The sequence below is a fragment of the Ornithodoros turicata genome, chromosome 9, assembly GCF_037126465.1.
Source record: "Ornithodoros turicata isolate Travis chromosome 9, ASM3712646v1, whole genome shotgun sequence".
Lineage (NCBI taxonomy): Eukaryota > Metazoa > Arthropoda > Arachnida > Ixodida > Argasidae > Ornithodoros > Ornithodoros turicata.
This window is the reverse complement of record NC_088209.1, coordinates 23,219,012-23,240,905: the sequence shown is the minus strand read 5'-3', so window position 1 is coordinate 23,240,905 and position 21,894 is coordinate 23,219,012. Positions and strand designations below refer to the sequence as shown.

Genomic DNA, 21,894 nt, shown 5'->3' with positions numbered 1-21,894 from the left:
AGAGTGTACCTCCCTTTAAAGCGAGAGCGATAGAAATTGCTCCAGAAATGCCTCTGTCTATCTTAAAATTCGTCACCATTACACGGAAAAGAACTCGAGGAAAATTCCGTACTAGCCAAAAATGTAAGGCCCTTACTGTACGTGAAGCAGTTCTTAATCTGTGTGCATTCCATCTCGCAGCTTACTGCGGAAGTGGAGCTGCTGTTTCACAACTACAGAACTTAAGACCAATATCAATTTTCCGTCCTGCCACTTTCTCGACGAAACGAATCCACTAAAATTCTATATCGTGTAAACAGGAAGAGAGAGCAATCTATACCAGGCGCTACGTTCAATTCACGTGGAGGCCTTAGCAAAATGTGGGTCAAGGTATTCGTCGCCGGTGCGAGGGCATGAAGCCCCTGCTTGAGCATTTCTTACAAGTGCGCTCAGGTCTGATCTCGGGCAAAGCCCAGAATGGAATGCAAGTGTCTGAAAGGCTTTCACACTTCAGGTAGAAAAGGTGCACCCTGACCCACATTCGAAGAATACCTTGGCGCAATTTAGGTCAAGGCTCGGTGGGTGTGGTACTGCACGGTTTCATATCTTAAGCCATCTCTGATCGATATGATTTGCCTTTAGAGCGGTAGAGAGAGAGGGGGGATTAGAGCGACGTTTTTGTCGTCAAAGTATGAATTCTGCCGCGGGCATTGAAAGCACCATGAATAGATTATACTCAAGTGTCACAAACTATCTTTCCTGTCCTTTGTGCGAGATAAATGTCAATTTGATTTCACAGTCATATTGCAGCTGCATATTACCTCGCACGTCGGGTTTTTGGCAAACCCGAAAGTTAGTCTTTGGAGCCGGGAAAAAAAGGATCCGTCAGAGATACAAAGTTGCAATCAACGGGTTTCGTATCGTTGTATCGACCGCTACAACTTTCTCATTGAGATTTTGGCTCTAATCCTTATAATTAGAATCAGGCTCATTAATTTCACTTAATTAATTAATTAATTACAAAACAAAAATAGCTTGGGTATCCTCACACCACTGATAACACAATCTAGTCCGTCTTTTTGGTGTGCGATAAACCATTTTTTAAAGAAAAACTTTGGCTCATTTTTCGTAAAACACCCTGTATAGACAGCTTGTCTCACGCCCTAATGCTCCTTTCGAACACTAAACGGGGTGTGTTTCTTTTATCCGTTACAGACTTACAAAAAAATAAAAATAAAAACTCTGTGAGGACAGCACTGATGGCATTTTTGCTGGCGGGTTACGCGGCCAGGCCTGTAGGAAAGAGCATGTAACTCTGGACGACTAATTACCCAAAATTCACTAATTAACTTTTCAATTAGATGTTTTCCCGAAAATGCGAGACGGCAGAGTTGGAGGCGATCATTGTTTGAATCCATACTATTTCTCAAAAATCCTTATTAGAGCACGTACTCTCGGGTATAAGCCGCCAAACTTTTGGTATGCAAATGGAGAGGGAACAAGAACTCCGCACTATTCGAATTTAGGTGAGCGCCGCGTCAGTGGTCATGAAGTCATCAATAAGACAAATTACGGAAACTTCAGAAAGTGTGTCTGTTGGAGAGGTCCGTGACGTTATGGGCGTAGAATTTAACCTGTGACTTATAATTGGATTAATAATACCTATTGTAATAATTAACGACTGATTAGACCTTAATTTAATTAACTAAACCCTACTCGAAAATGTACGCCAGCACGTCACATGGAATTTCTTAATAAACGATCGGAAAGGCATACATTCTACGCAAAAAGGAGAAATAACAAGTTTAACGATAAAGTTCCGAAAGTTACTCACCATCTTATACTTGAGGAACGGAGCATGTGCCGCGACATCCTTACATCCGGCGCTGTGTGTCCTACGAAGCAGTCTCGAAAATTTTCCTTCTTTTGCATCGTGTCCCGCCCCGGGGAAGTCCTGTGCCCGATGGGAGGAACTCTCACTGTCTGCCGAGCCTTTCCGTAACTTTCTGAACGCCAGAGCCCATTCATGATGCGTTCGCGGTCCCTCCACCTGGGTCAGTTCGTCTGTGCTCGCACTACTGCTTAGTTTGAAGGTCACCGACTGACGCCTCAGCGAGGGCCTCGTCGACGCATCGGATGACGGGAGGCTGTCGCTGCTGACGTTACACTTGTGTCCGAAATCGAAGGCGAGGCTCGAACTGCCGTAAGAAGGTGTGGTACCCGTGCTGCTCGAGGCCCATGAAGGGCTACTTTCTTCTCCGGTGCTTTCGTCCAAGAACGGGGTGTCCGGCTTCTTGTCCGTGCGCATGATTTCTGGGCGTCGGTTGCCGAAGCCCGGTGAGGTGTCGTCAGGTGGAGGAGACACGGGAGACTCCTGGAGCTCGCAGCCGGAGCAGCCAGACGCTGGCCACGGGCAGGGGGTCTGGGGCGTTCCGCTTGACAGCGTCTTCTGGACAGAGAAGAGAAATATTGTAATATTGTTATTTTAAGCATATTTCCGGCTCCCAAGGGATCAAAATCACTGATTAATAATAAACATTCCGTGAACAGCAAACCAGGTTTATGCGCAAACAGTATCACTACGGTTCGATGCACGACAAAGCTCAAGATCCACCGCAAGATCCCATAGGCGGGATCAACGGCACGCGGGAACTGAAGGAAGACCAAAGTCGATAAATAGCCAGACTACAGTAATCAGTAGGAGGCTGAATTAAAACAGTAGGACATGCTCTTACAAGAATAAAATTGAAGTCAATAATTATATCGGATTCCCAGTGTTACTTATATTGATGTTTTAAGTCCCACGTGTGTCGTTTCCAATGAAAATAATTTGTATAACCACTTACGGAATTAAACAGGCTCCGCTCGTGCCAATAAGCGTTCATATCAGCAACTGCTGTTCTGCGAGGATACGTGCGATAGGCGTTCACGGTGACAACCTTGTGATTAAATTTGAGGCAGTGCGTTGTTTGAAAGCGTTTATACAGGGCGTTTTTTTTAAGAAATCCTTTAGAGATTTGTGATAAAAAAGATATTTATTTATTTCCACATTGAGCGCCCACAAACAGCTGTTATGCATTTGATAGCGGTGCACCATACATAACGAAGAAGAGAAAAATACAAATTTACAAATGCAAACAAACAATCTAATAGTAAGCGAACAAATTAAACGCTACAAAAACGTACGCTTGAGAGTGATGCGTGAATTGGCATTAAAAATGTTTAGGTGATTGTTTCTCGTGACGTAGACATTACAAGTCATCTGCATCCTTTATATTGGGCAGCATTTGTCTAGAACAATGGGATAAAAAGGACGAACGGTGCGCATTTGCCTCGGCGGCGCACGCAAATTTACAAAACTAAGCAGCAAGGAAGAGTCAACTGATCCATGAATAAGCTTGCTTAAGAACATCGATAGATATGAGAGCACCATGGATATCGTTCTTTTGCATTTGCGTTATACGGCCAGGCGGCCATCATCTCGAAGAAAGTATGCAACTAAATGATTAATTACCTAAACGTCATTCATTAACTCTTCAGTTGTGGGATTTCGAGCGAAGGCGAGAAAGCAGAGTGGGGGACAATCCCCGTGGAAAGTCATTACATGTTTAAAAAATCCTGAAACGCGCACGTGCGTTGAAATATCCATCGCCGAATTCTGATATGCAAATGAGCCGAAACCGAAACCGTGCCGATCGGGAGCGCAGGGAGAACAGCGCTCATTCCACGTCAGAGGGCCACGTGCTTTGGCCGTACAACTCAACTGCAAGAACGACATCTATGCTTCTGTCGTAGCTTTTTTTTTAAATAAAAATTCTGTAAAGGATTAAAAAAAGCTGTATATTATAAAGAACCGCGTGAACAGCAGCTCTTGAATATGATCCTGCTGTTAACGTTCTAATTGTTGCGCGGGCCTACATCATTGGAGAAGCCTAAGGGAGCCAGAGACAGACATATTAGAACGTTATTGAATTGCTATTGAGATCGCTTTACGGGTTCATCTGAGCGGTCTTGCACTTGGTTGTGATGTATACATAGCTATAACGGGAATAATAATAATAATAATAATACATCCGGTTGCTTCTCCTGCGTACACTACGCCACTGCAGTGAAATCACGCTTCACAGGAGACTGCTGCTAGCGGACGGGAGCGGTGACACGCTTTGTTCGACTTCACTGCCTATTTGTATGATTGCTTTTATTTCATATTTTACCAAAAGATGCAGTGATTTAAGAGACCTTTCGGCAGCACACTAAGTGGCCGAGAAGTTATTTTCCCTCATGAAGCTTCAAATTTTTTCGTAGGAGACAAAACACGCGTCAAACCACGCATTCCTTCGAGGAATTTCATGCTGAGTACGCCAAAGAATCTGCTCATTTGAAAGTAGCAGCCGCCTATTCCTTGAACTGCACAGTCTGTAGAATACTTTGGGCGTTCTGGGAAGCTGATGACTGTATATTGCTCTATCTTCTCTTTGTTTAGCGAATATCGATTGTCAAGCGCTTAGGAGTCCGATCGTAGCACACAGCGCCGCCTGCTATTGAGGTTTAGAATCAGGACGCCGCTTTCATGAGAGCATCCGCGAGGTGGCGCCACTGCAAAAATTGAATTGAATCTCGCCCCCAGGAGGAAAGCAGAGATGTGCAGAGAGCAGAGAAAGCAGAGTGCACGTGGTGTATATAGAGGACAACCATTAGCTTCTTGGAAGTCTTGCAAATCTCGCGTTACCTGAGGAGACCAACGCAAGCGAGCGCCTCTTTGGAAACAATTCGATGCTCTAGGAGCACACCTTCCCTGGCATTCCACAGCTAAATTTTAAACGGCTGTGTACACAACCGTGTAACTGAAGAAAGACGAAACATTTTCTCCAGTTTTAGGGAGCAGAGATTCAAAACGATGAGGGCACAAGCTCAAGGGAATGTTGCCTTTTCCTACAGTAAATCGGCTCGCTTGCCATCACTTTATTCTGTTCCCTGAAGTATTCCATGCTATAAGAAAAAGAAGAAGAAGAAAAAAAAAGAAAGTCTGTTTCTGTGAATTATGGTGTGCGTATCACTGCTACGCAAATTTCAGTTCCTGGCTTTACTGAGACAGCGATGTTACGGTTTCCTTTCCCCTCTCCCTCTTGCTTTTTCCTAGCTGTAGTTACTGTATTCAACTGTGCTGTACTGTAGTTACCGTACTGCATCATCCAGGGTTGCCAACTCTGGCTACGTCTCTCCAAAATGTCTACTTTCTTGTACGTGTGGCCCTAAATGTTTTGGTTGGTCGCTTGCCTACTTTTTGGCTACATTTAATATTTGGCAAACAACACAAAATTGTCAAGAAATCAAGCACTTGTTTATCGAAAGCGTGTGTTTTTGTTTGAAAACTCGAATAATCGGAGTAGAGTAGAGATGGTGTTCTCCTGACATCAAAAGTTGAGCATCAAAAGGAAAATATAAAATGGAGTCTGTGGCGTTCTGTGGCAACAACTTCCTTGAGTTTGAGGTACACATACACTTCACTTCACTTTCCCGGACGACATAGTTTCGGTGTGGTGGGTCTCCTCAGCAGGCCATAGTTTCGGAATTCGTGGGTACATGAGCCCGTAGCGTATGAAACATCGCTCCCAAAGAGACGTGTGCAAAGTCCTCTCGTTTCAGGTACCACGTTGCATATCACAGATATCGTGAGAAAATCATCAGTCTCCTTGTGATTTCTGTGGCGCCATTCAGACTTTCCTTACAGTGTTACTCTTTCATCAGCGCAAGCCACTCTGCCAAGGCGGCACAAGCCGCTCGGCGGCAATTCGGCAGAGGTAGCGATGCGCCGTCTGTCGAGAGCATCTGAAAACACGAGAACCGCCATACGAGACTGTAGCTGACTCTCTTCGTTAGATGGCGCATAGCTATGATTTAATACTCGCGCCGTCGCACAGAGGGCGCTAGCATCGAGACATCCCCCCCCTCCATTTATAATGACCAGCGTGCAGGATTCGCTTGCAAAAAACGGCTGCGTAACAAGGAAAAAGGAAACCATGGATTAGTTCACTTGAAGAAGAAAAAAAAAAAAGGAACGCAAAGAAATAACACGTTGAACAAAAGCGCACAAGGCAGGTACAGAGGCAAAGCTAGGCCGTGCGCGACATTGGAAGCATGGACTGATCTGCACCATGATATTAAAGAGAAAAACTGTGCAAATTAGAAAGCAGTTACAACTTGTGGTCCAGTATATTGTAATTACTCCGCATTTTAGTATCCTATCCCTGAAATTTACTCCCCTTACGTGCCAACAGTGCCGGATTTTGGGGAGGGCAGACGAGGCACTTGCCCCGGGGCCCCCACCACAAAGGGGCCCCCACAAGTAAAGGTCTTGTCCAAGGGAAATCTGTTTTGCATGCCTGAAACGCATCCCTGAAACGGAAACTTAGTAAAAAATCTGTCCTCCGTCCACGCATATCGACCCCGAATAACACATTGGATAGACATGAATAGAATATTTATTTCACTTGTCTACGAAATGTTCAAAATATGACAAAACCTGACTGCTGAAAAATCTCGGACTAGTGTGCCACATGGCCGCCGTCCTTTAGATACAAAACGATGTCATTTGTAGATAGATATAATAGACGAATACATACAATACACGAGGGAGACCCCACAGCACAGTGCCCCAGGGCCCCAACACTGTAAATCCGGCACTGCGTGCCAATCTATTCCGAATTGTTATTATACTCCCGGGCAATGAAAATAGTCCCTAAACTTCGCATACACTTCCGTGCATTTATAGTCTCCAACGCGACTAATGGTTGTAGTAATGCGTGTAGTCCCCCCCCAAAAAAAAAAAACAAACTAAAATTGCTCCTTTTTTTATTGTGTCCCGGACACTTCTACATTCCCCTAAAACTTGAAGCTCCTTCGCAAGTGAGGCTGGTGTTGACAGTGCATCGAGACCCACAAAAGAACTACAATTACTCTCTCTTTTTTTTCTTTCCCTCAGTGTACACTGTGACGTTGTTAGTGGTTAGAGCCTTGCGAAGCAAGACTTCACATCTACATACAAAATACGAACTTTGCGCATTTGTTCGCATGCACTTGACAAAGGATGTTTCAAAAGCATATGAACAGAATTGAAGTCTGCATTTACCTTCGGGGATTACCGATGCGAAAAAAAATCGTTCCATAATTGAAATTGGTAAGCTGCCGCCTTACAGCGACATTTGCCTGTGTTATTACTCTCCAAGGACTTAAATCCTTTGTTATATAAAGCTTAACTCGATCCCTTCCTTCCGAATAATGCCGCTGTGCTCTCCGAGGCATGTGTCTATTCCATCTTGACGTAACGTCATTGTTGTTCTCTCAGTCATACAGAATCCGCGTCCGCAAACGAGCGCGGAAAGCGCTGTTTTCGCAAACGAACTTAAGCACTGTGACGTTATTCTGATGACGTAGCCAACTTCCTTCAAGGTCAGTATCGCATCGAATAGCCACTCAACGGCCCCGTTGGTACTGGAAGTTTCAAAGACAAATGATCGATCACGGCTAAGTCATGTGCACAGGTCGGAACGCCTTCTTTTCTTTCGCTCGGTCTGTTTTCAAGGAACTGCTTTTTATAGGAAGATGGCCAATTAGGGGCGCCTGATACATCTGCCTTCAACACCTTCCGAAGTGTGGAAACCAGTGGAAGAGTAAGGGATAAACAGACGGATAGGGAGAGAGAGAAAGTGTGTGGAAATGGGACCGTATAATGAATAGGTCGAAGAGCGCGGCAATCAGATTTTTTCGATTTATTGACGTGTTCAAGCGTAGTTCTAGCGTGTATAAACTTTTAAATCTTTTATCATCTTCATCACTTTTCACTTGCACCCCGCACGGGGTGCCGTTTGCACCTATTTGTTGTTTCAATGTGCCAAGGTCGAATTAAAGAGTGGGACGAATTGTGAATAGTGGACATCTAGTGAACATGTGAATAGTGGACTTCTGAATAGCGAACATGCGAATAGTGAATAGCGAACATGCGAGTAGATAATTTGTAGATAATAATAAGTAGAGGTGTGATAATTTATGTTAGCAGTGGCACAACAAGTCGGGAGACGAGTCCAATTTCTCCGTTTTTTCCCCCTTACAAACAAACAAACAAACAAAGAGTGGGCAAACTTCATTGGCGCAGAGGGGATGGCTCGTATTATGAAGAATGTGTGTTTTTTTAATTTGTAGCATTCACTCGTTCTACATAAGTTAGAGTACATACATGGATTTGTCACCAAGCTAGAAGACGCAAAACTTTGTGGACGGTCAATAATACTCTACTTTTATTCTTGCAACGCGAGACACGTTTAGTATAGTGGCTCCCGTCCGAACAGCCTGCGCATCCGTTCAATTAAGCTTCAAGTGCTTCTTAACGACGTGTATACACTGTTGGCTCTACTATACAGCGTTCAGGCTGCCAGTCTCTCGATATCGAACCAAAGCCTAGGAGAGCGGGTCGAAGAGGCACAAAATCTAAATTGTTCAGAATGGGGGGTATCGTTTACTGAAAGAAAGAAAAAAGAAGAAAGAGAGGGTGGTCTGCCTGCCGAGACGGACGGCAAGTTACCACAGGGACAGAGAGAGAGAGAGAGAGAGAGAGAGAGAGAGAAAGGGAAACACGAAGAAACGGGACACACCAACAAGACACACGACACACAGCGACGATACGTTCAGTGCGAAGTTCGGTGGCTGTGCCATCTAGTGTTCAGAATGGCGGCGCTGAATCCGAGCACCAAATATATTATGTCGATTCCAGCTGGACATAGCGCAGGCAAACATGCGTGATCCCTTGTCGTCTTGTTGCATCTTCTGCAACATACCGTGTATTCAGGCGAGCGACGTTCCTCCGGAGTGTTCCAGCGGAAGGCGCGTAAAACGTCATTGCTTTCTGCTCTCGTGCTCTTCTGTACGTGTTCGCTCTTTTGTACGCTCTTCTTTTTTTTTTTTTCGAGCTCCATCTAACCATGGGGAACATCCTACGGCTCAACGACAAGATATTCCGTAGCAGACGACAGGGCCGATGGTGTCGTCTGCTACGTGTGCAGCACGCCATCAACGGTAATCCGGTGCCGTGCGAAAACTAAACACAAAGACAGGGCGGAACTTCCGCAGTTTTAGCTTTTTCTTCCACTAGAATATTCCACGGGGATGTCGCTCGTGTGAAAACATGAATTCCGCGGGTGCAATGGTCATTCTCTCAGTCACATTTTATGTAGTGGCGATACCGCGTCCGAAAAATCGAAAATTTGACGTGCCTGTCTAACCTGAAAGTCTTAGCACACAGGGGGGAATATGTTTATTTAAAAAAAAAAAAAAAGAAAGAAAGGAAAGCACACAGCTTCTTCGTGGGGTGCATGTGCAAGTGGAAAATCTAGGAAGTGGAAGAGGTAGCAGAACAGTCTCAGTTCCAGAAGAAGCACAGTCTCTACCCAAAAAATCAGTGGCTCCCGACGCCATGACGCACCTGTTTGATTTAAGCTTCTCATCGACTGTTTGCTTTAGGCTTTTCCACGTCCGCGTGTCCGTGTTTTTGACGGAGCCAAAAGGGACCCATTGGAACCTGCGGGGCTCGAATGTCCTTAGTTTCTATTTTTGAAGCAAACGGACGACAAACACGGTCGTGTGAAACAGGCCTTAGAACAATTCTCAGTCGAAACTTGCCAGATATGATCCACGATGCGGTAAAGACCGAAGACATACAACTACCGCACCCACAAATGTTCACATTACGTTATTTTTGCGTTTTGTTAAACTCTGCAGTGCATGTTCCCGTGTTAGGTGGAAAACAAATGCAGCTTCAGCTCTTCGCTATACACACAAATTTAAAGTGACACTGAATGGGGGAACAAAAAGAGACATTTTTGTACGTTAGTGCCGTTTTAAGTGCATCGGCGGATCTTTTTGACAAGCATGCCTTTTACATCCAACCCGTGTATGATGATGACCCGTGATATTACGCAGCATTGCCCTGCTACTGCGTACGGCCAAGCTGTTCCGCGCCTACAAAGCCAAATCCGACCATCGCATACCTTGATCTCCTATACGGAGCCGCTGTGGACCTTATGTCTGCCCCCGGTGCACACATCCGTTCCTGGTCTTCCGAAAAAGAGCCATGTCCCAGCTGTTGTGGCATGCCAATTAACGCCTGCAACATCTCCACTCCCTGCACTCGAATCGAATGGCGAGATTTACACTGACGGCTCGGTGGCATCCGATGGATCATCATTTGCTTTTTATATTCCTGAGGAGGCATACGGGCGCGGTTTCAAGCTGCTGCCCGCGCTGTCCATCAACTGAAGCAGAAGCCTATGCTACATGCTCTGCGGTACATCTCTTCGTCGACACCAAGAGCGTGGTCTATTCTTTCGGATAATAAGTCGACCTTGGAAGCCCTGGCATCGTATTCGCCTAAAGTTATCAAGGACATCTACACGGAGATCCTTTGCCTGCACGTCACACTGTCGTCTCTAGGCCACAGTGTATGGTTCCAGTGGATTCCGGGCCACGTTGGTATCACGGGAATGCCCTCGACGATTCTGCGGCCAGGTGTGCTCGTGCAGCCGGGTCTGTTACTTCTGTCCTTCTTACCCCGTCTGTCTGCCGGCTAGCCATTCGCGCATACCGCATGAATAGCTCTCAGGCCTTTTTCCAAGACGCTGTCAGGACGAACTCTTTTCTGCGCTCGATTGACCCTACGATGACCCACACACTGGTAGGCCGCTACCCCAGGGAGGAAGAGTCCTTGCTCCACAGGCTTCGACTGAATGTGGCGCGGACTCCACTGCTCCTCTTTAAGATGGGCCACCTTTCGTCACCCAACTGCCCCAACAGTCATCTTGAATGCGACATTCCGCACCTGCTTCTCCACTGCACCCATTACAGCCAACATCGTCTTCTCCTACGGTCGCCCATCGCTCACCTGACGGTTTCGGACTTATCTCTAGCTACGCTGCTAGGCCCCACACAACATAGTCAGGTGACAAAGGCACTTGTTGCACAAAGGTGACAAAGGCACAAGGATCTGTGGCCTTCTGGGTGAACTGTGATCAATTTCGTGGTTGCTTTCCTTTTTGTTTGTTTTTCTTTTCCTTTTCTTTCGTTATTTTTTATTTATTTGCTGGGAATAGCGAGCCGCTGTAGCGCAGGCTAACCTTTCCCTCCTGTTCTCATAATAAACATATCCCCCTTTATATGAATAATAATTCCGGCACGCTTCCCCGCGCAGTCGACATCAAACGGCTTCTCCAGTACTCCGTACGTTTACAGGGAAGAAAAAAATAATGGCACAGACATCTTTACCCTGGAACTAACGCGTCTTCGCGTCGGTCTCCTAATCAATGAACACAAGAAAGATCCTCGCTTCGATCCTGTTCGCGCACTAAATCTCACGACGGGAGTTTGCAACAAGATAGCCGCACAAAGACAATTCCTTTGATCGTAGAGAATCGTGAAACATCGCTTTGAAGATCAGTGGAGCGAAACCTTTGTCCTCTGTCTGCCAAAGCCGACGAAATTTCCTTTTTCCTGCGCAACCAGTCAGTGCTTCAGTGATTCATTATCCGCACACGTTGCAGTACCTTGAACTCGTTGATGTACGCGTACCTGGTCACTGCATGCTGTTCATGGCACGTGTTTAAAGAAACTGTGAAGTGAATGGCAAGCCTGTAGAAACCGTATGGTTTTCTGAAAGGTTGCAACTTGGACGCTCCAGATACGTGATAGTTGCTGCTGTATATTGAGCATTGTTTAAGCAATCGAATTTCAAGGACTGCTAGGCAAAGCAAGCTAGCGGACTCCGGAAGCGCCCCAACACTGAGGCGACTCGCGCGCCATCCACTGAGAACGCAAGCAACTAGACGATATATCCGACGAAACAGTGCAGCACGCGTTTCATTTCGAAGGTGCACGGCTTCTGTATTACGGCACACAAGAACGCGAATCACACATTCGTTTAAATCACTTGGATGCGAGGTTTTGCAAACAGCACCGATACAGCGAGCAGACGACACAGAGACGCGACGAGAGAGAAAAAGGCCAACAGATGGCGCGGGTCACCTCGTAGGCACGGAACTTGATGTCGTTCTTCAAAAAAAGTCTAACATAATCCGTAACCTGTCTCAAATGCGTTACGTTGTACTTCATTATCACGTGATATCTGTCCGGGGCCGACTCCAGCTTTGTTCTTTGCGAACGTTGAGGGTCGCCACCTTTCAGTTTCTAAAAGTGTTCAAAATTAATTATGCGATAAGTATGAGGGATAGTGAATTGTGTGTGTGATCACACAGCAAAGCTCAACATGATGGTACCTTGGAACATTGTGGTTATATTTCATTTTACAGTTCCTTTAAGGAACCTTGTCAGCATCCCTCACGAAGGATCTATGATACTTGCACTCTAAGGAAAAGAGAGAGAGAAAGTTTAGTCCCTTTGGGGGGGGGGGGAGATATATTGGCAGAAAAAGAAGAAAAGGAAATATAAAAGGGGAAAGGTCATTTCTTTGGGGAGGTAGATGCACTGCCACAAGCATTAGTCCATTTCGAGAGACAAAAAGCACGGAAGTGTGTGCGAAGTTTAGGAACTAGGTATTTTCAGTGCCGGGGAGTAAATTTCAGCATCAGGGGACGAAAATGGGGAGTAACCTGCAACCTGAGGGACTAGAAGCTGTAAGTGCTTCCCAATTTACTTTTTTTTTCTCTCTCTCGGAATGCAAATGCTGCTTGCCATCATGTTGAAAGCCCCAGTGTTCGCAACTGTGAACCGAAACGTCGACCAACGCGACTTTAGGGACCGGTGTAGTGCGTGTACGAAGTTTCGTTTGACACATATACTAAATCTACATATGGTGAACTGCTTTTTTCTTTGTTTGTTGTTGTTCCATCTCATCCTGCCCATTGTGCCTTGGGGTTGTGGGCCGCATCTCATGTGGCGAATTTCCGCATTCATCATCATTAATGTATCTGTTGCTGTTGTTTTGTTTTTTCTGCTTCGCCCTGTGTTTGTTCATGTTCGAATAGCCTAAATCTCGAACGCGTGGCTATGCTCTTACGCAACTTTGTATGAGCACATACTTTTAAAAGTACATAAAATCATACGGCACGGGTGCTTACGGTAAGTTCCTCGAAATAGAGGATTGATTAGTCTGCGAGGGCCTCGCACAGTAGATTGTTTCTCCACCGCGACGTGCCCCCATGACGCAACGTTTACCCAAATGACCGACAGACAGGCTGAAAAGCCTTCGTCATTTGTACGAGAGAGAGTTATAGGACAGACGAAAGGTCAGCCGAATTAGCGCAGTTGAGCGCAAGTAGATATGTAAGCTGGCATGACAGTCTAAAGATGCGCAGTTGGCATTGACAGGTCGCTAAGAGTGTTGGGCAGTGACTGTCATTAAAGTGTGCATCTCCGTCTTGTTAGCGAAGAAAGGACGTGTCGGTTTAACTATGTATTGTGAAGAAACTTCCTGAAAACCTTCGCAATAATTTCGTATTACAAGTATAATAAGCGTGGCGTAACATCTCAGGATGTTCCCAAAGTGTACAAATATAATTGAGAGTAGTAGAATATGGGGCGCAATTTTAACGTACTGTAAGTGGGGCGCACGGCGGACGCAAAGCAAGGCAACGCGAGAAGTTTGGAATAGGTTTTCCTCACCGATAAGCCAAAAATGCAAGTACCTTGCGCTTCCAGCCAGCACCGTCGAGTGGTAGCCACAGAATTCATTTTGTGTAAGAAATTGTTCATGTAATTTGAAGAATATTCGAATATCGCTGTTGAGAGAGAGAGAGAGAAAATATCTGTTTATTTACAAACGTTGGAGCTGGATGACACACATCAGGGGTCTGCTGCTCTATTTCTTGAAAGCGTTTCAATTACGCAAGAATAAAAACAGACATACAGAACTGGAGAGAGAGAGAGTAGAGAGAGAGAGGCACACGCGCACACACAGACACACACGCACGCACGCACGCACACAAATACATATGTACTGAATTTATGTTACACTAAACGACGGTGTTTATTTTACTTTTCCGTGGTTGTAGCTGTCTCGCATTATTTCGCGCCGCGCGAGGAAAACACGAGTTCGCTTTAGTGCGGCCTATATACCCGCGCCATTTTCCGGAAAATAGTGTTCGCCCCCCCAAACCCAACATGGGGATTGGATTCTGAACATGCGCAGTAACTGCCCCAAATTACATTGCGGACCCAAAGTGCTTGGCTACCGTATGGTATTCCATAGGAGTTTAATAGAAAATGTTAGAATAAGGTGCGTGAGAATAGGATATATAAAACGAAAGCACTCTAATGTATGCAGCCGCCACTCTCCGATCATGGCTAATTGCTAAACCCCAGGCTCATGGTGTAGGGTCTTCATGGTCTTCGTAATGCAGAGTGGTGTGTTCTACGATTGCAGGTGGCGCAACAGCTCACAAACAAGACTTGCAAAAAGAAACAGAAAAAAATCAAAATAGCCTCTTGTCAGCATATTGCCTCATAAGTATAGTAAAAGTTGTAATAAGTAGTAAAAAACTAGTTGGTATCGCAAAACAAGCTGTTCTTTTTTTGTTGTTGTCAATGCTATCGGTCGTTTGCAAACGACAGGCACAAGCGCCTTCTCGCCAGCCACGAGAGCGAAGCTAGCGGGCTCTGGAACCCGAAAAATAGCGTGCTTCCAATGACTACCAATGTCATTAGGGCCCTAAAGCCGCTCGGGTACCTGACTCTACAATGCTCTACTTTTTCACACCCAGTCTGTCGACCCGCTATCGAATGATACCACAGATAACGGGCGCTGTCACACAATTTCACTCCTGTACCCTTTGTTTAGTTTGCATTATGTCACATTTCTTCGGTGATCACGAGTTACTTTAATGAGGGCTGCTCCTATATAACATAGCCGGGGCTGGAACACAGGCAGCGGAGTATTTTTATCAGATGCTACGCGGGCTGAATACCGCACGCGATGATCGAATTCTTGCGGCTGACACTGCCCGGGAAATTGATTCAACCGCGGAACGGGAGGCTGTCGTCCGTTCAAGGTTACTCGCCCCGGGATCTTTCGCAGCCGTCACCTGTGACAGACAACCGGGCTCAGGCACTTTCTGCGCGGTTTCTGACATGTTGCAGGAGTTTAACACCGCACGGAAAATGGAGACCCCTTCCAGGAAAAGCTGTTTCGCCAAATGCATTATGGAAGCGAATGCAAAATATCCTTCGTTTTCTTCTTTCACCTTGGGATAAGTTTTAGAAGAGTTTAGCAAACAGGCCTCGAGTGGCTAACCTTTCCCTTCTCTCTTTTTTTTTTTTTTTCATTTGCATTAAACCTATTCCCACCTCGAGTGGAGGCTATCGCTGTGTAAATGATTGTATTGCAATATGATTTAATGCTATTCAAATATACTATACTATACTGTTCAATTTGCAGTACTATTTATTGCAAATTCTTGCATTTAGTAGTACCCCAGGAAAATGCCCCAAGGCTCAATTGCACCAATCTCAATAAATAATTTCGACTCGGCTGAAGTCAACAATCGATACCTCCCGACGCGTAGGTTGCACATCGCGCCGGTTTACATTAGCGAATGTTAGTAGACCGCTACCGATAGCCGCATCGGTACCGGTATCGGTCTACCGCACCCTATCAACAGATAACATTCTGATGTAATGTGATGTAAAGAAGAAAAAAAATGGGGAAGTCACGGCAAAGCCAGACTGGCTACCCCAGACCACTTAGCCGCAGTTAGTTGAAAAAAAAAAAAAAAAAGAGAGAAAACCCAGCAGTTTGAGGGCGGGGGCGGGAGATACACATCCCGAACTAGAGGGAACACTTGTCACAAACGAGGGACCAGAAAGTGTCATAAAATGTCAATCAGATGATTTTCTTCGAGGAAACTTAGGAGCGCTTTCAATGCACCCGCTTGATGGACTGAATGACTGAGGACCCAGGAGCTTTACAATGTCAAATGGCCGTCCGTCCAGGCGATCGAGTCAGACTTGCTCCTATATAGTGTCTTGCGACTGTCGGCATATACTTGGAGCACCCGAGAAGGATGTGCTCTGTACAACATCGCACTCACTGCAGCAGTTTGGAGGTGGTGATAAGATTCTGAATCACGCACTCTATCATTGGTTCCGGTAGGCACGGTAGCTTAACGGTGACGTTATTAACTGCCTACTACCACTCGCTGTTTCTCCCAATTATTTTTCTTCATCAACATCAACTTGCTGTTTCCTTCAGTCACAGCACTAAGCGCACAGTAACATAACGAATGCCACAGCCCAGAGGCCATTAATCTGCAGACAGTTATATGGTGGCCATTTCCTTCCTTTTATAGTGCACGACACATTTTCACACGAAATACCGCTCGCGCTTCTCCGAAACGCGACCAGCATCGTAAAGTTTGTAGTCACAGAAGGAGAGGGGGATGTATGTAAATGTGAAATACGCGAAGGGGTTTGTCGCGGTTGCCGCTCCGCATTCATTCGTGGTGGCGGGCAGTGCTATTAAAACGCACTGTGTACGTCACTGGTGACGTCACAGTCAAAGAGAAAGGACGTGGCCCATCCCCGTGTCCGTCAGGCATCTTACTACTACGGCTCCAGTGGCGAAACGTTCAGAATGATCGATTGTTGCAGGACCTCGGAAGAACCGTTTCGGAGTTAATGGGCCGGTGGAGATCCTGCGTAAAGCCATAAGCGTAAACAGGATCTCTGCCGTTCATCACAGCGGATGTTCATGAACGCCGTGTAATATCGCTCCGCAATTGAACCTCTGTGTGCAATAAGGGGATAAGTCGACTTATCCCCTTTTTAGTATTTTTGTAGCAATGATATCTACATACCAGTATGCACCTGCCAAAGAAAATTCAGAACAGTGTCGCAATTTATTGGCCTGCTACAGGTGGGTAAGAAACGCGAAATGCATCATGTGTGTCAATGGGACGGACAATCAGATCAGGCCCATTTTCTCCCTTCCTGGGAATAGCAAGCCGATATAGCGGTGGCTAACCTTTCCCTCCTATTTTTATATAACAAACATATCCCCCCCCCCCCCATTTTCTTGGTTTGGGATCTTTCGACTTGTCCCCTTATTGCATACAGAAGTTCAATTATTGGTTACATTGCTCTCTCTCTCTCTCTCTTCGTTCTTCTCAATATCATCAGCCTTGGCTTGGTTTGAGGACAAGGAGATGAATTTTTCGTTTCAATTGATTTTGTCCTATTTTTATGCGCTGGAATAGAGGTGAGCCGAAAGCACACAACAACAACAACAACAACAAATATTTAGGGCCCTCTCCATTGGAGATGTCTCCGCGAGGCTTTGGGCGCAAAAGTTACTTTCGTGACTTTTAATTTATTTTATGATATTAATTAACTTAAATTATTAACTTGATGATGATTGACACATTGTGTGACTGAAGTGCATCACCATTCAGGCTTGTGATGTTGGTGAGCACGAAAAAAAAAAAAAGAGAGAATGCATTATCATCATTAATTACAAATTAATTAGCGAAGTCATACTTTCTTGACTTAATAAATAATTCCTGACTTAATGGTAATTAATTAATATTCGTTAGCAATGACTGAAAATTAAGCTAACCACTTTAATTTTATGAAGTTAACCTTACACCACACCATAAGGCAAAAACATTGCATGCGATGTCTTGAGTGTCAGTCACATAAAACGATCGGAAATGGGTAATTAGATTAAAATGAAATTGGAGAACAAAAATATGGAGATTATGGCTCCTACGAAACACAAAGGAAACAAAAAGGAAAACAAGGGCTCCAGATAAGCCACAAAAACTATGCCTATAATTTCCAATTTGTAGAGTTTCCAATATTTCGAGACCAACCCTGTGTGGAATAAATCGAAAAGCAGTATATACCTCATCTCCTGCACCTATTAAGGATAAATATCATTATTCTGAACGAGTCCCAGAATGACAAGTTCTGCAATATTCGAAGGCGTACAGGGTTCCCACACTATACGATCCCATATTCGAGGACATATGTTTTGTACGCTTTCAACTTCGCCTCTGCAGCAGCGTTGTTTGAGACGGCGCTTCAAATAGCGTAACCTTCCTGCTGCCACAGTGTTGTCAATATACCTCTTCAGCTTAATGTCGCTACATATGGGTAACCTCGATATACTTGCAAGAGTTAGGGGCACGAGCTCCCGTGGCAAAGTGGCTAGGACGATCTCTTTCCACGCCGAGACTGGGAGGTGACATGGGTTCGAATCCTGGTAACGGGTAACCCGATCGGGTAGCGGAAGTAGCGGATCAGTGAGTGAGTGAATGAGTGAGTGAGTGAAAAAGAAAATAATTGAGAAAATTAGCACCAGCGTGGAAGCCGGCTACTCCATACCACGTAGACAACTCAGAAAACATACCAATAGTCACACAAAGCCTGCGCTCTCAGTAGTAAACAATGCTCCCATACAATGCTGTACATATCATCAGGTTAATGTAATAAATTTTCCTTATATAATGCTCCCATGGCCACCGTGACAACGACAACAAAAAACACTAGGCATGCGTCATCATGCGATGTCGTGGAGACTGTTTTGTTGACATGCACCTGCGGTAAACATGATAACGAAATCCGTTTGAACCAATGAACTTTTCGACCTAAAGACGGCTAAGCCTGAATTTCCTTATAGATAATGGGATGAGAAGAGGGCTTCCGGAGCCGTAGATCTGCAGGATCTGCTCCTTGGGGTGCGTGGGAGCCAGGGCTGCCTTTTATCATCCCCCGTTGTATTGGCTGTTGCGAAAGATGATTGCGTTCTTCGACGAGCGTGGGCGACTCCATTAACGGTAGGAAGCTACTTCCAATTAACCATCATGTAATTACACGCGGCGGTTACGTTGTCATGAACATACACGAAGGAAAGCCCGGCCGTTCATGTCGCTTGATTAAGGAGCGGGGGCGGGGGACGACCATGAAACTGTTCGCGTCAATTTACGCTTCCTCGAATAGCAAGGCCCGCTTCTTGTTGGGACAGTTTGTAAAGCTCCGGAAGAATACAGCGCACGCTGTATGAAAAGCCACTCAATCGAGAAGCGTAAAAGCAATCCTTTCGTAAACAAACGCTGACAACCTATTGTTGCGTATATGCGACAATAAAGGCGTTATAAGTTATGGTGTTGTGTATGATGGTATTAAAAAAAAAGAAAAGGAGAGGGGGAAAACCGCAACAATGCCGCGAAATATTTTCTGCTGTTACAAACAATGCCTGAAGGGCCTATGGTATTATATACCGCAGTCAGAGAAAGCGTTACGAGAACTGCTACAGAGGAAGAATGCATAAATCCTCTAGCCGCGGCGCTCTGGTGGACGGTCTTTGTTACGTCCCGGCTGCATGCATTACTTTGCATACATTACATGTTGATGAGCACTTAGTCCCTTGCGACATGCACACATACGATACAGACACGGTTTAGCCGGGCGTTGCGGAGAATATACGCTCTTAGGCTGGATAAAGCAGCGCTGACCGGTGAGACAACTCGGTGGTTATAACTTTCTCCAGGCCATGATTGGCTTTGTCAGCGTCTGGAAAGGCGCTGAGAGGAAGCTTGCGCGGTAGATGTGATTAAGACGCGTAAATCTCAACCTTGTCCTCAAGAGTATAGTCTCCATGCAGCAGTAGAGTGCGCCGAAACCCCCTCTGTGCTCTTGGAAAAACTTCTTGACGAGAGCACATGGTAAACTTGCGGCAAACCGACGGCTGCTTTGAACGCGCCTTTGTACCGCGGGAATGTGTGTGTACGAATGTTAGACCCAGTGATGGCCACTAACTACTTCTGCAGTAGTATAACTATAACTGCTTCGCGATGGAGTAGTTTACCTAGTAGTCCAACTACTTTTCAAGGGAGTACACTCTCAGAAAAAAGGGTGGAGCAGTTACACCTTTTAGGAGGTAATAGCTGTCACATATGTTGTGCATAAAAGGTTGCAAAGCTCTACCTCCTACCTGCGAATGATAGAGTTACCGGTTCTGATTCGGTCAGCGAGGGGGGGCGTACGCCTTTTTGTCGCAATTTGGATATAGTATGATAATTTCTTTTACCGCCCTTTTACACCCTTTATCAGACGATATGTTGACCTAGGTGGTAACCATAGAAGTTACCACCTTTTCACGCCCTTTTTTCTTAGAGTGTAGTTAAAACTACTCCTTTAACTACTGCAATGTATTCTAACTACATCTATAACTACTTAAATGTTGTCCATCAACACCAATCCCTTGTACACTCTAAACTTTTGCACACCTTTAAAGGTGTGTGCGCCTTGAACAATTAATCTGATTGCCCAACATTGTATTTCCAGGATGATATTTTACAAAATTCAGAAAGTATTACTAAAGATCAGGTGACTGTGCAAGTCTTGCTTTCATTATGTCTTGGATATCGTAGAAACGTGCTAATGCATATATGCATCGCTACCGATCATCGAACACGTGCTAGGGTCCATAATACTGTTCAATAATGTTGAGATTTCGAAAGAGCGAATTTTTGGAGAACAAGCAGAGTCACGAGAACCACCTGTACCTGTCCCCAGGATGCAAGAGTCGTTTCGCCACTTCTCTCGACTGGCAACACGACATCATCGCCATCCTCAGCTGCGAGCCTGGTTGCGGCGCTCCAGCTCTGCCTTCACTCAGGCTATCCAGGCACAACGGTTGATTCTCCCGAAGCACAAGCAGCACATGTACCCAGCTGTTCCAACGTGGACCCTGCAACCACCTGAAGTGAGGGTCAATATCATGGGTTTACCACGCCGGAAAGATGTACCGACTCAAGTCCCCCGGCAACTTAGTCTAGATCTAATGGAGAGGTCGGCGGATAGAGTTCAACTTTTCACCGATGCATCTACAACGACATCTGGCTCGTCATGTTCGTTTGTCATTCCCGAAATGGGTGTCGAAAGATGAGCACGGCTGTCACACATCACCTCGGCTTCAGCAGCTGAGCTCCACGGGACCCATCCGGCACTAAGCTTAATCCTTTCTCATCCAACGTGCTCTCAGCGGTCTGTGTACAGTGACTCAAGATGTGGCCTAGAATCATTGGCCTCTATGCTTATCACAGGGTCTCTGGCCCTAATTGTTCATGATGTGCTGCACCTATATGATGCCGCAGTATCACAGGGACATGGCATCATATTCCAGTGGATTCCTGGTCACTGCGGCATAGCAGGTAACGAGACTGCGGATGCTGCTCATTATGACCCCAGCACCGCTCTCGGACATTCCCACCATCACGATCACGTGCAGCATCGCCATCACCACTCCGATCATTCCCGTCATCTCTCGTCGTCATCACTCATCATTGTCACCACTCATATTAGACCCCCTAGCTATGGGGTAGCGTTCAACTCCTAGAGTGGAAAACCTCCCCACTTCATCATCAGAATATATATGTTGTTGTTGTTGTTGCGGATGCTGCTGCGCGCCGAGCACTTCAGCACGGTCACGTACAAACAAAGGCCATTTATTTCACCATAGGGGACGCAGAGAGAATGATACGTGAACTGAGACAGCAAATGTGCAATTCTTCTTGGCTGACAGGATCTGCTCGATCTTCGCTGTTGTACAGGGTCGACACCGAGCTACGCTTCCAGGTACCTCCGTCCTTTCCTCGACAAGCAGAGTGTCTCCTGCATAGGTTCCGGCTGAATGTCCCGTACAGCGGTCGGTTGCTCTTCAAACTGGCCAAGTCCCCATCTCCAAAGTGCACTGAGTGCGATGTTGTCGAGGACACAGACCACATCCTCCTCAGATGCTCCAAGTATGCCGACAGTGGCAGGACACTAGAAATAAGTCTGGCTCGCTTGGACTCCCGGCCATTTGACCTTGTAAAGCTCCTGGGTCCTCAGCCATTCAATCACGAAGCAGCTGCATTG

General features: G+C 45.7%; 1 protein-coding gene across 1 annotated transcript in view; it reads right to left on the bottom strand.

The window, feature by feature from the left end:
- The window catches only part of LOC135368389 (regulator of G-protein signaling 8-like), a 140,660-nt gene that overhangs the window by 79,081 nt on the left and 39,685 nt on the right, over positions 1–21,894 (bottom strand). Inside the window, exon 2 of the mRNA XM_064601605.1 lies at positions 1,814–2,428. Coding sequence (XP_064457675.1) covers positions 1,814–2,287 — 474 coding nt within the window. The 5' untranslated portion in view covers positions 2,288–2,428. The remainder of the gene's footprint in view (positions 1–1,813; positions 2,429–21,894) is intronic.